General features: G+C 46.5%; 1 protein-coding gene across 2 annotated transcripts in view; it reads right to left on the minus strand.

Annotated features, from left to right (window-relative positions):
- Positions 1-18318, minus strand: part of Lnx1 (ligand of numb-protein X 1) — a 106908-nt gene that overhangs the window by 18897 nt on the left and 69693 nt on the right. For both annotated transcript variants that reach the window (XM_051170275.1, XM_051170276.1), the window contains 4 exons: positions 11494-11735; positions 10868-11020; positions 6321-6523; positions 2433-2804 (listed from right to left, as the gene is read on the minus strand). In XM_051170275.1, coding sequence (XP_051026232.1) covers positions 2433-2804; positions 6321-6523; positions 10868-11020; positions 11494-11735 — 970 coding nt within the window. The remainder of the gene's footprint in view (positions 1-2432; positions 2805-6320; positions 6524-10867; positions 11021-11493; positions 11736-18318) is intronic.

An 18318-nucleotide genomic window follows, 5' to 3' on the forward strand; every position in this document is an offset into this window, starting at 1 on the left:
GCCTTAAAGGAAAGAAAGAAAGTGGGAGGGGGCAAGGGGGAGGGAGAGCAGGAGAGTGGGGAGAGGGGCAGGGCCAGGGCAGGAAAAGAGAAAAACAGGGAGGGTTACTCAATTTGAAACTCACATTGCTTTCTTTGTTGTCCGTATATATTTGAATTCCTAAATAAACATAGCTCACTAATCTAGAATTGCATATGGATGCAAATTCCCCCAGGCTCTGAGAATCTGGGGGTTTTTCACACCGACCCTCTGGGATACAGATGTTGAGATTTTTTTTCCCTCTTTGATCTGAGTTCTCTTTGTGCTGTTATCTCAAGTATGACAACAGATAGTTCCAAAAAAGTTTGTTTTCCATATAGTTATTCCAGTAAGGCTGCTCAAAAAAGCTTGAGAAATGAACAATGGGGAAAGCCCAGGTGGTCCTTAGTACATGACTAAGCTAGCCAGTTGTTCCATGTCGGAGGCATCTTTCTCTTTAAGGTTTTCCTTCTTAGCCTTAACTCTCCCTGTGCCTTACCACAGGGGACTGCCCAGGCTGCTGCTGAGAAAGCTGAGGTTAGGGGCTTAACATATGTAAAGTTGCTCCAATTTGAAACAGTTGGGGCCTCACTGCAATACTTCCCGGAAGTAATGTAGGGGGGGAAAAAGTGTGCAGTCTGATGGAAGAGAACATGACCAATAGGACATGTCTGGGAATTTCTTTGTGAGGCAAATGTGATTCATGCAGGAGACACACGCGGGCAGCAGAGCCAACAGGGTAGAAACTTGAGTCTCAATCTTTGAAGGGTATTTAGTTAAATCCCTTCAGCCTGGTGTGTGTTACAAGCATCCCATAAATAAAATCCACTTTTCATAGACAGCAAGCTAGTGCTTAGTTGGTATTTTTTTTTTCATGGTGTTCCTTATTTAAATTTCTTTTCCAACTAGCTTTACTCTAGCCTTTCTAAAAAATTTTTTTCTTTCTGCTTATAAAACAAATTGGCTTTGTTTAGTAAGCAAGGAGATTTAAAAAAAAAAAAAGGAATTCCCACTGTTATGCAAGATTCTATTTCGTACATTTACTTTCTCAGGGAAAAACATGTTCTTCTGTTATTAATCTTCAAGAGTAAACTGCCATATGTAATCAAGATTTTTTTAAATAACATGAGTTGGAGTTTTTCTTTTGCCTGTTGCGAAAGTACAGTTGGCAAAGATGAGTTCCAGAATGGGAGTTGCAGAGGGTGACCTGCAGAGGGCGCTAACAAGTGCACCGTGGGAGTTGCAGAGGGTGACCTGCAGAGGGCGCTAACAAGTGCATCGTGAAAAAACATAGACAATCCCTTAGGGTCTAATTTTTAAAGACGAAAAAAATTAAGACTATTTTGTAAAAGACTTTGTAGTGTATGTGACACAATTGTGTCCCTGTACATAGCTGCCAATTAGTTTCTTTGTTTTTACTTTGTCCTTTGCTATCTGTGTTATGACTCCGTGGATTTGTGTTTATGCAAATTTTTATTTGTATGCTTTCATGTTAAACTTCAAATAAAAGTTTCCTATGTGAAAAAAAATTAAGCTAAGATGGTGTCTTCCTGGAGGAAAAAAAAAAAGACTTTTATTTCATGTATGACTATTGCACCTTGTCTGTTTTTCTAGTCTAGCTCTGTCTTCTGTCTTCTTGGTTGTACAAAATCAGGGACAGAATGTTTTCCAAGCTCTGAGAAGCAAGCAACCATGGCCACCTCGTTCACCACTGTACTGGGCACTGCTTGGTACATAGAGGTGGGTCAACTAATGACAACTAAGCAAAGCCAAGGGGATTAAAAAGTAGAGATTACATGATAGGGTCAAAGAGCATGTTCAAACAAACGTAGGTCTGGTTCTGTGGCAAATGGCTTGATTTTACAAAAAGCCCCAGAGATGGAATATATATATATGCTTGTAATTGGACTCATTTATTAGTTAAGTAATTACATATAATAAACACTTATTCACTGAGTGCTTACCCTTGCTAGGCATTGTTCTAGGTAGAGAATATAACGTCACATGTTCCTAAACTATACTTCCCTGGATTCGCAGGTAACCATAAAATAAAAACAAAAACAAATCGGAGGACAAAGGTGTGTGTGGTGTGTGATGGGGGGGCCGCCGGGGGGGCCTGTAGAGAGCGGTGCCTGTGGGGGGCGGTGCCTGTGGGGGGCGGTGCCTGTGGGGGGCGGTGAGGGGGGCGGGGGCGGTGAGGGGGGGCGAGAGAGAACGAACACACACTGAAAGACTATCAGTAAAGATTAGGACCATTTGTGTCAGCTGGGTTCTTACTCGGGTAGCAGCATTGAATATGGCGGCCCTCCCTTGATTTCCTTGGAGAGAGAGGCTCACACAGTGCGATGAGGGCCTGAGTGTTCCTGCTCATGCGGGTGTTTCTGACTGGGATCTTAGGGTGACTTCTGACCCACCTGAATCAGATGAGCCGCACTCTCTGGGCTGCCAAAGCGAAGGTCGTGCCCATTGATAGCCAGCACACGGTCATTCTCCTCCAGCTGGCCGTGTCGGTGGGCGACGCCGCCATTCAGCACGTTGAAGATGAACACCCCGGGTTCGTCCACCCTGCGCACCAGCTTTATGCCCAGCTGCTCCTCGGGGCTGCTCTTGTTGAGAATTACATGGAAGCTGTCGTCCCGCGGCCCATAGGAGTCCAGTGCTTGTCCGTTGCTTCTGCCTCGGAACTTCTGCTCCCGCAGCACCGTGAGCCGCAGCACCTGGCAGGGCTGCCGCAAGAGCCTCACGGCATAGCTATGAGGGACGTTGCTGATGTCCATTCCATTGACCTGGGGGGTGGGGCCATTTGATAGTGAGTGTATCTACTGTAAACCTTCTGGAAAGGTCCAGGTCAGCATGAGTTAACCCTTAGCGTCAAAAGAGTCAAAGGAATACAGACCCAAGCCCACAGAGAAACCAAGAGATTGTCCCCAGCCTGCTTCACTGTCTCCTTTTATCCTGAATCCAAATAGCCTAATCTTCCGTAGTAACTTTCTGGTTTCTAAGACTCGGCTCTACCTTCCTTCACTCTCATCCTTACTACGACTCTTATGTCTATTTGCAGAAGCCTGACCTTCATTTCTGTTGCCTGCCAAATTTATTTTAATTTTTTAAAAGATGTATTTATTAATTATTATGTATACATTGCTCTGCCCAAATATACACCTGCACACAAGAAGAGGGCATCAGATCACATTATAGATGGTTGTGAGCCACCACGTGGTTGCTGAGAATTGAACTCAGGACCTCTGGAAGAAAAGTCAGTGCTCTTAACCTCTGAGCCATCTCTCCAGCCCCAAGTTTATTTTTTTAGTGATAGAGAAGGAAAGGAGGGAGGGAGGAAGGAAGGAAAACATTTAAAAATGTAAAAGAAAGAAAAAAGACACTTTCCATACCCGGCAGTGGTGGCACATGCCTTTAATCTCATCATTGAAGAGGAAGAGGCAAGCAGATCTCTGTGAGTTTGAGGCCAGCCTGGTCTACAGAGCAAGTTCCAAGACAACCAGAGCTACACAGAGAAACTCTTGTGTCAAAAAAAACAAAACAAAACGAGACGCTTCCCTATTTTACTCAGATTTGCATTCTTACACTCAGCACATGCATGGGAAGTGCAGGCCTGGCCACTGACCTGCACCCCACCACCAGCTGATGATACCTGCACCCCACCACCAGCTGATGATACCTGTACCCCACCACCAGCTGATGATACCTGCACCCCACCACCAGCTGATGACATCCAGCACTACTTAGGGGGAAAGGAGTTGGTATTTTCTTTACTAAAACTCTTCGACAACATTTTTCTTACTGGGTTATCCATATTTTCACTTCCAGATGTTTCATGTGTTTTGTGTGTGTGTGTGTGTGTGTGTGTTTAAGAGAAAGAGAGAGAGAAGAGACAGTCACAGAGAGAAAAAGAGACAGAACGAGAGGGGTATTGGAGAAAGAATAAGTGCTTAATGTCTGACTGTGTTTGTATGTACAGTAACTGTGTGAATGCACCTGAGCATGTGTTAGTGTTTCATGTGGTAGTATCTGTGAGTACGCCTGAGCATATGTGAGTGTATCTGCGTGCCAAAGTATCTATATGTGTCTGACCCTGTGTAGATATGTTCGTTACAGTTTCTGTGTGAATGTGCCTGAGTGTGTTCTCACATTAAATTATCTATAAGAGTGTATCTGAGTGTGTGTGTGCATGTGTGTGTGTGCGTGTGTGTGTGTGTGTGTGTGTATACTCTTGCATGTTAGAGTATGTATGTAAGTGTGCCTGAGTATGTGTTTGCATGTTATAGTATCTGTGAGTGGGCCTGAGTCTGTGTGTGTTATATGATACGGTATCTGTGAGTGAGTGTGTGTGTGTGTGTGTGTGTGTGTGTGTGTGTGTGTTATGATACAATATCTGTGAGTGTGCCTGTAAGTGCATTTGCAGGTGTGAATGTGACAATGTGTATAGGAATGCCAGGTGTGGAGGTGGCATGTCCTCTGCCTATGTTCTAGCCATAAAGGGGTGTGTGGGGCTTTCAAACAAATTAATGCAAAAGGAAGTTTCTAGGCTATTTACTGAACAGCTGATCACTCTATAGCACTCCTTAAATATCCTGAAGGTAGGCCTCTCACGTGGGCCCCACTAATAATCTACAGGACTGACTGCTGCTGCATCTGACAGTCTGGCTTTAATTACCCTGGCTCCACAGGCCCAGCCTGGAGGCTGCAGCCCCCAGTGTTTATCACCGCTCTGGAAGAAAACAGTTTCCCAGCAGCCCTGCACTCTGCTTGAGAAAGGGGCCCCACAGACCAGCCGTGGCCTTCTTAAATTTCTAGAGTTTGCTAACATTTCTTGTACTTGAAACCAATTGTGAGAGGCATGTTGGAATGAGCTAGAAAGAGCCTTGCTTGAGGTCAGCCACTGCCTCCTGCTGCAGCTCAGAGATGAATGGGGTTCCCTGGGTGAAGGCACGGCACCTTCTTGCCCAAATACAAGGAAACACTACCCAGAAGGTGGCAGAGCCTGCTATCCCAGCATCCTGGGGCCAAGAGAAGTCAGGGTCACCTGGTGAAGGTTCCCAGCATTCCTTTCAAGGCAAACGCCTCCAGCTGAGGGCCAACAAATAGCATTTTTTTTTTTTTTAAATGCAGCCCTCCCAGGCAGTAATCCGCACTGGAGCATGGACAAAAGGCCTGCTGTGACTGGGGTCGCATGGTTGTGGCCCACTAGAGTGATGGGCCCTGCCTATTCACCACCCCAGAGACTTGTGGGAATGTCAACATTTCTGCAGTAAAACTGCTTTCAATTATTTCTCCTCTTATTCCAATTAGTTTGCCAAACAAACAGCTCATGCTGGGACAGGGCTGACCCTCTCTGCTGCCTGCACTGGGTGGGATGCAACTGTTATCTGAGTGTCAGTTAAGAAGAAGATGAGGGAGGGGGGCGCTAGCTCTCCAGCCCTTTGGCTCACATGTGACATCTGTCTGATAAACAGTTCTTCTCCCTTCCTTCCAGTCCAGAAACTTCTTTTGGAACGTCTTCTTTCTCAACCACGCCTTGGAGGACAGTATGCCCAAGCCAGGTCACTCCACCCTTGCCTTCTTGGGAATGCCTTCTGGGTCACGAGGCGAGATTTAGAGGTGGCCATTAAGCCACGGGAGAGTTTCTGAAGATGTCCATCTGAACACAGTTGGAGCAACACAACTGTTTCAATTCATCTGCTTTACAAATTAAGAAAATGTATGCTCCAGGCGAGGCCACAGAAGGACCAAGAAGCAAAAGAAAAGAGGGAAAGATGAAAATAAAGTGGATGGGAAAAGGAGAGAGAGGACGGAGAAAATGATGCATGAACAACGAGAACTTATAAAACAGAGAGACGGGGAAGAGTGAAAGACTTAGTTATGTTAGAACCCTTCATATGAGATTTCTATCATTACAACTGTGGGAAGTGAGTGTCTGCCCTTATTTCATTAGAGTCACCCCATTTGTCACCTGCCTATCCACATACACACCCACACACCCATCCACTCATCCACCCACTCATTTGTCCACCTATTTATCAACCCGTTTACCCACCCACTCACTCATCCATCCAACATCCGTCCATTTACCTATGTAACCCATCTACTCCCAGCTCTGAAGGATTATTTTACCCATCTACCCATCTACGCATCCACCCATCCTTCTGGCTCATCATCTATCTGTCCTTCTACCTGCTCACCCAAGCCTCGTCCACTCCTGAGGACTTAAGACTACCGTGCCTTCCACGGCGTACAGCCCGCGCCCTCGCAGCCTACGGTTACAAGATCACGCCCACGGGCACCTTGAGGATGATGTCTCCTGGGAGCAGCCGCCCATCTCTGGCAATCACTCCATCCCGATAAATGTGCTGGATGATGATGTGGACCAGAGGTGTTTCGCTGCCTCCCACCAGCCTAATGGAGAGGCTTTCGCTGGGATCCGCTCGGTTGATCTTGACGCTTGTGATTTCGCCATCTGGAATCAGGTGGTGCAACCTTGGGAAGACTTGAGACGGGCGAAAACCAGTATTTGTTTCAGTCGTCTACTCCATGGGCCTTTCCAACCACTCTTCTTGCCAAACTGAACCCCTCACGGCTCCTTGTGTGTGCTCCCCACTTTCTCCTGCCTTGGTGCCAGCATACATTTCTCTACCGGAATGTTTTTCATCCTGGGCTGAAACCCATGTTTTCCTTCATGGCATGCGTGAAACAATCCCTTCCACTTAACTTTATCCCATCCCCTCATTTCCTTGCTGACTCTAAACACACAATTCCTACAAGGCTGACTCTCGTTCTTGCGGCATTCAGCCTCCCACTACCGCTGCCTGGGCTGATCTCACGTATCATTCTCCGGACTCCAGAATCCAGCAGCTGGCTTCTCTACCAGGCTGCATGGAGCTGTCTTAACCTGGCTGTCCCCGACGTTAACTTGATTGACTGCCTCAAATAATGTTTAAACTACTTTGATTACACCATAGAGGCAGCGATTTCTGGCTGTTCCACAGTTCTATGCACAGAGCTCTCGGCACACAGGAGCCTTTGGCTGGTGCTTACTGCTTGAAGAGCAATGACTGGTGAACAGATGTCCTCAGGGAGTGAACTGCAATTTCATTGCTTTCTTATCAAAAGAACAAAAATAGTATCTGCTCCTCTGCCCTCTTAGATCATTCTGGAAGAGCTCAGAGACTCTGCTTTACAGGCTCCGGGAACCGTCAGCCCTCGGGCAGATACTGCTATCAACGGCAGGCAGGCAAAGACCTGGTTCACAGCCACAAAGAGGCCAAGGTTGTGGTCTTACAGCCATCCATTGAAACCTTGTCTCTCCCTCATCTGCCTGGATCACTGAACTCAGTGCTAGACAGAGAATCAAAAATCACGAGAGCTGGCATTTTCTAACTTTAGTATTTGACCCAAGAGTCAGCTTTTCTCAGGACACGTTTCTTAGCTTCCTCTTTGATCCTCCTTGGCTGTGCCAGACACAGAGTAGCTGTCTGGGTCACTATGCAACTCCACACACAGTTACAGGCAGTCCTTTATTCACGTGTGTGTGTGTGTGTGTGTGTGTGTGTGTGTGTGTGTGTGTTGAAATGCACAGAACAGAGAGAAAGCTGTGAAGTAAGGTGGCCTCAGAGCCAGGTCAGGAACACCAGAGTTCTGATGGTCAGCATACTTATGGCCTCAGGAGGTCCCCAGGAGCCAGGCAAGCTCAGAGTCCACAGTGACAGGCCCTAGAGACCAAGAATTTAGAGGGGGACACCAAATACTGAGAACAAGTCACAACTAGCCTAGTTGGGAAGTGGCTTCTTTTGTGTAGCTTGAAGCACAGTGGGGAAGCAGAAGGCTGAGACACTGGTGTCCAGTAGCTGCCGACAGCTGCCTTTGTGCTAGGAGTCATATTTAGTCATTTAGTTACCCGGGAAGATGCACTGTGAGCATGGTTCTCCGTACTCCACTCTTTATGACTATCGTCTAAACCTGTAACCATAGTCCGTTTATTCAAATAAACTCAACTCTCTATGAAAATTATGCAGGAAAAAAAAAAAGTTACTTGCAATGACCAAACAGCATAATTAGGGAGGAAATGTAGTGTCTAGAGGAAGCCCGTGACATTGTAAATGCGGGTCTTCAACGCCATTCAGACTTCATTTAATGCCAGCGAATGGCTTCTGTGAGGCTGTGAGTAGCTGTCTCAATCTGTCAGTTCCTGGTGCTAACAGTATGTGGGTAAATGAGTCCAATTAACATTTTCACTGCTCTGATTGCATTAAGTAGGCTTTTTTTTTTTTTTACCACAAGCATGTGTCAGATCGTGTCTAGTATCATAATGGAAATTTCTAGAAAAAATCATTTTAAGCAAAGAAAGTTTTGGAAACAATCATCAAGGCTCCAGGTTCTCCCTCTTCGTTGCCCCCGTCTCTTCTTCCTTTACAACAGACACAAATGGGGGACATCTGACCCCATCTCTCGAAGGAACATGCCCAGCCACACCCTTACATGGCACCCCTTAGAGCCAGACCAGTGAGACCCTTGAGACTTGGAAGGGTTAAAATGATTTTTAAACTGTCAAAATTGTCCTAGTCCAGACATGAAAGAATTTGATCAAAATTCTGTCTTTGTCTTTTCGAAATCCTGAAGGTCATAGGATTTAGAAATATTCTTCTCTGTGCACTGAGCTAAGAAATTGAGATTTCAATATTTTCAGTCCTCACACTGACCTCTGATGGTGGCTTCTTATCCCTGTTTCCAGGTGAGGGGTTAGAGTGGCAGTAGAGAGGAGATGGAGGGCACAGGTTGGCCGGCAGCCAGGAGGCACATGGGCACATGAGGGGACACGGGCACAGGTTGGCCGGCAGCCAGGAGGCACATGGGCACATGAGGGGGCGCAGGCACAGGCTGGCCAGCAGCCGGGAGGCGCACGGGCACATGAGGGGGCACAGGCACAGGCTGGCTGGCACCCGGGAGGCTCACGGGCACATGAGGGGATGCGGGCATAGGTTGGCCAGCAGCCAGGAGGCACATGGGCACATGAGGGGGCGCAGGCACAGGCTGGCCGGCAGCCGGGAGGCGCACGGGCACATGAGGGGATGCAGGTACAGGTTGGCCGGCAGCTGGGTGGCGCACGCGCACGTGAGGGGATGCATCGACAAGCCAGGAGTCCCGTATGCTGCTCATAGACTTCCCAAGGGCATGGTAAATAAAGTGTCTGGGGCCTTAAATTTCAACCTCAAAGGCTGTTTGGAAGGTGTTAAAAGAGACAGAGGCTTGACGCTAACATCCTGTCGTGAGTGTGTGCATGCGTGGTGTGGTGGTTGGTTAGCTGTGTGACTTTGGGCTACTTACCTAACCTCTCTGGATCGTTTCCCTTATCCATGAGCTAGTAATGACAATCTTTATCTCGTAGCATTCTTTTGACATATGCATGACTCAGAGCACTAGTACATGAAGGGCTATTTTTATTTTTAATGTTATTATTTTACTGTATGGTGTAATACAAACCAGATGTGGTGCACACCTCTAAGCTCAATACTCAGGAGGCAAAGGTAAGAGGGTCACTGCAAGTTTGAGGTCAGCCTGAGCTACACAGTAAGTTCAAGGCTAGCCAAGACTGCAAAGTGAGAACATGTCTCAAAAAAAAAAAAAAAATCTAACATAAAATTAAACACACACACACACACACACACAAAACAAAACAACTTTAACCTAAAATCTTCAATATAAGATGGAAAGAAAGGTAGAAAAGAGTGTCTGCTCAGCTCCACTTACATTGGGGAAACACAAGTCATAGGAGCACTAAGATGTAACAGCTTTCTCTGTGTCGCTCCAAAGGTCAACAAGGTCATTTGGAACAAGTTGAGTGACCTCTATATGCCTCCGTATATTTTCCTGAACACAGGGATAAGGACAATGAACTATCCTGAGAGCCACAGCAATGAGATGCGGGTGACCTTAGTATGCCCTGGTCACAGGGTGCTCCTTACAAATAAATAAGAAGCCTGGCATGGTGGCGCACACCTTTAATCCCAGCACTTGGGAGGCAGAGCCAGGCGGATCACTGTGAGTTCGAGGCCAACCTGGTCTACAAAGGGAGTTCAGGACAGCCAAAGCCACACAGAGAAACCCTGTCTCGAAAAACTGGGGGAAGAAAAAGATGAAATAAGAAAAGGCAGGTGACCCCCTAGAGTGTTGTATGTGCAGACTTAATCAGAGTACCAGTCTATCTGCATGGCCAGCCTTCATCTAAGATGCTGCCCAAGGGCCCGAGAGCTGGGCCAGGTGGCTCAAGGCACTTGCTGACCTGAATTCCAGACCCAGAACCCCCACAGTGAAAGGAGAAAAACAACCCTTACAAGTTGTTCTTTGACATTCACATGCCCTGTGACACATGAGGACATGGGAATGTGGGTGTGCACCCCCACCTCCACCCACACACTATAAAGAAACAAATGCTGACAATTAAAACAACAAATCAAACCAAAGGGACAAACTTGCTATCAGTTGACATAGAACTCACAGTATCTATGACCTTTTCTGTTTGAACTGAAGACTGTGTACAGCACCATGTGTTGAGAATGAAATCAAATAAAATGTTTTTCACTCTAACTATAACCATCATTTTCATATGCATTAAGCCAGTCCCTGGAGCCCAGGGAGCAGACATTTTCCCTCACCTGTGTAAAAAGATGACAAAGCAGACCAGAGTCCCTGTCTTCACTCAGGCGAGAAGGCTACTCAGGGTATAAGCCAATCTCAGACCCGTGGGAAGAGAGCGGTCAGGCTGGCACCATGCCGGAAGTGACTCTGAAGCCCAGCCTGCGGGCAGCCTGGGGCAGGGGGTGGAGATTCCATTTACCTTCGGGGACAGTGGCGTTCTCAGAGTTTTCCCTGCCCTGGTCAGCGTGGTTGACAACGGCAATCCCACTCTTCGTCCTCCGGAGAACACTCAGGGCTCTGTTGATCTTTTTGAAGGATCGGCTTCGCATAGTGGAGCGCTCAAAGGGCCGTGCTGAGGAGAAAGGCAGTAGGGAGACAGCAGTTACGGGCTCATAGTGGTCATCCTTTAGCCAAGGGTACTGCTATGTGCCTGTGAGCCCAGCCCTCGGCAGGTCAGACAGGAAGCTTAGCAGGTCAAAGCCAGCCTGGGTGCCAAGTGAGACCACCTCAAACAAATAAAAAAAGCAACAACAGCAAATGAACAAAAACCAAAACCAAAATTAAAAAAACCTTTTATACATAAAACATATGAAATGGGACAAAAAGATATTAAACTATCTGTATTTCTATTTTATTTTTTTATCTTATTTTATTTTTGGCAGTGAAATAATGTATCTCACCAGAACCATTTCCCCTTAAAAAAAAGAAAAAGAAAAAAGGAAAAAAATGTCTAGAACGTTCCACCAGGAGTATTTATTGTACAGAGGGCAATCCCAGGAAGTAAAATCAAGAGCCCATCTCCAGACACCCACCTACTTGACTCACCCTTAGCTCGGTTGCTTCGGCCAGAGTCTGAGGAGTTGGTCACTGGCTCACCGTCCTCCACCGAGGACATGTAGGCAGGGTTGTCCAGGCCAGGCTCATCGGTCATTAAAGAGATGGTGGCAGCTGCAGAGACCTCTGGGGAGAGTGTTGTCGCTGTGAGGCTAGCACAGCCATCGGGACAGCCATCTTGGGAGCGCCTTTTCCTGTCCTTGGTCAGGCCATAGTGGGAGGCACCTTTGCAGCTGGAACAAACCCAGAGGGGCAGTTAGAATGTTTAGTCAGGACTCCCCCAGTACATATGTCTGTCCCTTTCACACATGAGAATTCAGTGTATGTTTGCCAGCCAAACACATGAATAACTTGAGAATATTTTTTTAAATTGCCTATTATATTCCCCAATCATAAATTCCACTGCTGAACAGTAGAAAATCAAACTTACTTGCCTATGGCTTGAGGATGAGGATGTCTAACGTTTGGACTTGGCAACTGCTTCTTACTGCTGTTTATTTTGACTACAAAAGCACTCAATCACATTCTCACTCCTTTCTTTTGGGATCAGTCCCACAGCATTGAACATAAATACACGAGGCCACTCCCAGATCCCGTATTTAGCTGACCCTGGAAATGGCATTGCCCTTGCCACAAAGCCACAAGGTTTACTGGGAACTGCTATTCTCTGGGGGTGGGCGTGGTGGCTTCCATTTCTGTTGCTGGTCTGGTCTGGTAGGCCCTCCCATATTCCTGAGAGAAACCAACACCAGGGGCTCTCACCCACTAGAATATGTCATGTCTGACAGGATTGGGAGCGAAAAACATCTCCGATTGCTTTTATTTCCATTTGCAATGGAAACCTTGCCTGTCCGTTTTCTGGTTTCTATCCATTTTATTCATTCTGTTTCACCCCAAACCACACTTTGTAAAGTAGACCAGTCACCGATACAGTATGGAAAAGAGGGTGGGATGCTCAGGGCTCAGAAGACCAATGCTTGAGCCAATCTAGAGCCTTATTTTTCCACGAACACATTTTCTTACCACCACCAGTCATTTCCGTTCACTGGCCAAAGGTTTCAGCCAGAAACTGGTAAGGATTTAACTAGCCCACTGTACTGCTGGCGAGGACCCAGCGGCTGGTCCAACAGAAACAGTTCTAGTGAATGCCTATGAGTGACCATTTGCCTAGCATAGCTGCTGAGCTGACTGTGTTATCCTTATTAGTTTATTATGCCAACCCTATATAAGAAGTTCTTAACGTAGGGGTCAAGACCCCTTTGGGGGTCACTAAGCCCATTGGAAAGCACAGATATTTTTATTATGATGGACAAAAGTAGTAAAATTACAGTTATGAAGGAACAATGAAAATAATTTTATGATGGGGAGGAGGGTCACCACAACATGAGAAGCTGCATTAAAGGGTCACAGCATTAGGAAGGTTGAGAACCACTGCCTTATATGACTGAAGTCTTTATTTTCTATTGATTTATTTATTGTTCTTTTTTACATTTATTATTATTGTGTGTGAGACTCTGTGTGTGTGTGTGTGTGCGCGCACCTGTGTAACATACACACCAGGAGCTCACGTTAAAGTCAGGGAGCATCTTGTGGGAGTCAATTCTCTCCTTCCACTCTGTGGACTCTAGGGCACAAACTCTGGTCCTCAGGCTTACTACCCATTGAGCCAACTCCCTGGCTGGCCTTTTTATTTTTGTATTTTATTCTTTTTCTAAAGAAAGAGCACAGTGACCACACTGTGACTGAACTATTTAAAACGAACATGTATTTATTTATTTAGGTTTTCTGAAGCAGGGTCTTGCTATGTGGTCCAGGCTGGCCTGGAACTCACAATCTTCTTACCTCGGCCTCCAGAGTGCCGAGATCAGGGGTGTGCACCACTGTACCCTCCAAATTGGATAAACATTTGCAACCTTACTTGAGTGATGCTTTGTGTCCTTAAAAAAAGACAGGAGCTACCGTGAGCCTGCAGTTGGTGGAGTTTAGGAGAATTGTAGACACACACACCTGATGGGAGGGATCCTAGAGTCAGGATCGGAAGGCTTGCCTGGATGTACCCAGCTGTGTGATCTGAAGCAACTAAATCAAAGGTTAAACTGTCTGCCCTAGGGACTGGGGAAACGACTCGGAGGTTAAGCGTTCTGGCTGTTCTTACAGAGGACTTGAGTTTGCTTTCCAGCACCCACGTCAGGCAGACCACAATTATCTACAGCTCGAACACCGGGAGAGTCAACACTCTGTTTTAGCATCTTCAGGCACCTGTACACATGTGACATTCTCTCTCCTGCACCGTCAACCAACCGATCAATCAGTAAATACCCATGCCCACCGGAACCAATCCATACACCTCAAAAGTAACTATAGCGAACACTAAAGATTACCCATGCCTCTCACATTTTTCATTCAACCCACAGTTCTTGGCATAAAGTTTGGGTGACATGAAGTTGTGTCAGGAGCTTCACTCCTTGCTAGATATATAGTCGCTTCTCAGGAAATGGAAGCCATTCCTCGAATTCTCCCATTCTGAGATACGTATTCCTCTTACTTTCCCATCTCTGAGACCAGGATGTCCTGAGGAAGCTGAGCAGTATCTGCTGCAGAGCAGCAACTGGGAAGCAGGTGCCATGGCCAGAGCACGCTGACACCATTGCAGTACTGCCATGTCCTGCCCATGGTGCTAGGTAACTGGGAAGCAGGTGCCATGGCCAGAGCACGCTGACACCATCACAGTACCGCCATGTCCCGCCCACGGTGCTGGGTAACTGGGAAGCAGGTGCCATGGCCAGAGCACGCTGACACCATCGCAGTACTGCCATGTCCCGCCCAAGGTGCAGGTTCGCGCTTCTCTCTGCCACACTGACTTTAGTGGCGATGCAAACACCTCACAGTAGAATCTACTGTGGACACACTGTTCTGCCCATACACCCCATCCTTCCACTTTCATCAGAGAAGCCATTTTTTGAGGTAGATAGTAATTAAGTAATTAACACAGAGGCCCACAACTGGGCATGTGCAGAGAGGGAGAGACTTTGGAGCACTCAGCCCTAAATTAGGATGTTGTCATTAACCCTCTCCCCTCAAGGCTCAGGGAGCTATACAGATGAGGAGGTGGAAAGCCTGTAAGAGCCAGAGGTGATGGGTGCTCCAGGGAAATAGTGTCTTCCAGACAGACATAAACTCAGGGGCTAAGGAAGCACACAGATCTTCACTGGTTCAAACCAGACGGAATCCCAGCACTGAGAAGGGGAAGTGGACGCCAAGCCCCACTTCTAACTCAGAAGCTTTCTGCAGTTGATGCCTGCTGGAAAGGGGGAGATGAGTTTTTCTCCAACCAAGTGCCACTAGGTGTTTCAATTACACTTCCAGGCAGGCCCCAGGCCGAGAGGTAGTTGGCCATCACAGATCGGATCCCGTGCTTTAGTGAGCTCTTGGGTTTGTTTTTTGGCATTTCTGTCTTATTGGGGTTTTTTTTGTTTGTTTGTTTTGATTTTCTTTTTCTTTCTTTCTTTTTCCTTTCCCTTTCTTTTTTCTTTTTGAGAGAGAGAGAGAGAGAGAGAGAGAGAGAGAGAGAAAGAGAAAGAGAGAGAGAGAAAGAGAGAGAGAGAGAGAGAGAACACAACTGTTTGGAGAAGGAAGTGAGGACAAACTTGGAGGAGCTGGGGAAAAGAAAAGAAAATGTGTTTATGAAGAGTCCGTTATGCTTCAGCCTTGGAATAAAAAGTTACTGAATACACAAAAAATCTAAGGAGAACCCCAAAACAAACAAGCAGAGCAGAGGGGTGAAAATCTTCTTTTAATGGAGCAGACACCCACACCTAGAGGAATATCTACAATGTTAGTTTTTTTTCTTTTTTCTTTTTTTTCTTTTTTTTTTTTTTTGGGTTTTTTTTTTTTTTTTTTTTTTTTTTTTTGGTTTTTTGAGACAGTTTCTCTGTGTAGCCTTGGTTGTCCCGGACTCACTTTGTAGACCAGGTTGGCCTTGAACTCACAGCAATCTGCCTGCTTCTGCCTCCCAAGTGCTGGGATTATAGGCGTGCTCCACCACGCCTGGCTTACAATGTTAATTTTCTGACAAGGGACAAAGCAAACACTTTATTTGCTTACTTGATTTATTTTTATTTATTTATATTGTGTGTATGAGTATTTTACTTATATGTATATATATGAACTATGTTTGGTGCTAGCAGAGGCCAGAAGAGGACATCAGATCCCCTGTAACTGGAGTTAGAGTTCTGAGCTGCCATGTGGGTGCTGGGAACTGAACCCAGGTTCTCTATAAGAGCAGCCAGTGCTCTTCACTGCTGAGCCCTCTCTCCAAAATGCTCCAAGGGTTGGAGAGATGGCAGCGGTTAAGAGCTCGGACTCTTCTTGCAGAGGACCCTCACTCGGCTCCCAGCACCCATGTCATGTGGCTCACACAACCTCCTGTAACACAAGCTCCGGAGGGATCCGACTCCTCGGCCTCTGTGAATTCTCCTCTTGGACTCATGTGCACAACCCCACCCCTACAGACACGCACACACACACACAATTTAGAAATAAAATAAATACTAAAGAAAATGTGGGGTTTTTTTTTTTCATTAAAGAGATACTCCCAAGGAGATGAAAAGCAGTACTGCATTTTTTTTTTCATGGAGAAAGATAGCCTATTTCACACCAACCAATGCAACCCAGGCCAAAGGGAGCTGCCAGATTCACCCTAAGCGAGTTTTAAAGCCAACAGATTCTAGAGTGAGCAAGCCAGCCATGTTTAATGGTGTTTGGGGCAATTTAACTGGAGGCACATTTTAAGATTTCCTCTTCTTGTCAGTAAACACAATACTTCTGACAGTCAGTGGCATCCCAAGTGTGATGAAATGTTGGGTTATTCTTAAGAGAAAGGGCCTGTGATTACAAAACTTTATACCCTTATTTTCTAGAAGATGGACAGCCCAGCACAAGTCAAAGCTTATACTTCCGAGCTGCCCTAACACCTCCCCTGGGAAGCCTTACCACCACCCCCTTTGGAGTTGGTGAGGTCTTTACCCTCCTCATCAGTTACTTTGGCTTAGAATTATTCTACTTCAGAAGAGGAAAGGGGTTGATATGGGGAATTTTAAAATTGGAAGAAATGCTGTGTGATGGAAAAAATCAGAGCCAGCATGTACTGGAGAGCGCCAGAGTTGTAATTTGAGAGCGGAACAGTTAGTTCTCCGTGGGCTAGCAGCATTTGGTCAGCAGTACACGGAAAGGAAGTTCATGACACGTCAGTGGATTTGGAGATGGCCTCTCTCTGCGGGCAGCTGTCTCCTGACCATGTTCTTGACCAAAGCGGGAAATACATTTCCATAGAGTACAGGTGACTGGCACGGTGCAAGCTACGGCTTTCTTTGGAGGACATAGAATGTCCCAGTGAGAAAGCTGAATCGCCTTCTGATGCTTTAGAGCATTGAAGGGAGTAAGTTCCAAGACCGTACCACTAAGACACACCATCGCTGCCTCAGATCCCTGAGGCTCTAAGGACATAATTTTGAGTCCAGAGAACGGAAACGGCATAAAACGAATGGCTAGACTTCTCCTTGGCACTTTATCCCTAGCTGTAGCTATAATATCTGGGGAGGATGAGCTTCTACGTGAAAATGCTCACACTCATAAGCGTAGAAAACAAAAAACTACAGGATAACAAGTCATCCCTTTGTAATGTCCGCTTTTTCCATCTTCTTGGTTTTGCCTGAATCCGAGGCACAGAATGATGGATGAGAGTAGTGGCTTGTGCTTACTAATTATCGCTTCTGCAGTGACTAATACCGGGGGGCTCTTGATTTACAGGCACAGACAAAAAAGGAGAAGGGAAAGAGCTGATTAATGTTGGCCAGGACAGGAAGATAGGATGCACCCTGGCCTGTGTTCAAAGCAAGCAGGATTTATGCTCCCTTCACTTACCCTGAGCCTAAGTGCTCTCAGGTGCTGATGACCATGAACTTGAAGGATGAGCATAAGAAACAGAGAAAACCATTCTCCCACCCCCCCCCCCCAACTCAAACCACAAACTTTGGATATGCTGTCTGCTCAAACGAGCATCCTAAAATCATTTTTCTTGATACTGATGAAGTCAGGCCCTGAGCTCCTTCACTGAAGCCAGAAGCGAGGAACAGACCAGTCTGCTTCTGAGGGCACGGGCACCAGGTGCCCTGCAATTTTTTTGGGAGGGGCATGGGGACTGATTATGTGAAGAGAAAATGAACCTTCTTCCTACAAAATTCCTGTGTCTGTGGTGTGAGTTGTTTAACAGGAGCTGGAGGCCAGGCTCAGGATGGCCCACAAAAACATGGCTCACAAAGGTTCTAATTGGGGGATCCCCACAAAGTTCAGCCTGCTGGGTGGTACTCGCTCATCCGCAGGGAAGGGCGCCCTGCTGTCGGTGAACTGACATACTTACGATAGCGTGCAAGCTGCCCACAGGAAAGCAAGCCTCCATCCTCTGGTCATCATCTGAGCAGCAGCACGGCCCTCCTGTGAGCTAATCTCCTCACTGCCTCTCTCAGTTCACTTCTGATAAGTGAGTCGTCAGCTCCTCATTAGAATTCATTAACTGCCCAGTTTGCTCTCAGGGTAACTCAGGGACTGATCTCGCAGCTTAGTGATGTAAGGAAGAGAGGGAGTGAGGGATGGAAACTGGGCAGGAGCTGTGATGGACGATGCTGAAGAAGACTAGTCCCAAGTTGTCAGAAGCAAGCAATCTGGATACTAAAACTCACATTTTCATGTGAAATCTTCTGATTTTTTTCCCCTTCAATGTTGGCAACAAATCATGCCCAAGCAAAAACACAAACACAC

The sequence above is a fragment of the Acomys russatus genome, chromosome 28, assembly GCF_903995435.1.
Source record: "Acomys russatus chromosome 28, mAcoRus1.1, whole genome shotgun sequence".
Taxonomy (NCBI): Eukaryota; Metazoa; Chordata; class Mammalia; order Rodentia; family Muridae; genus Acomys; species Acomys russatus.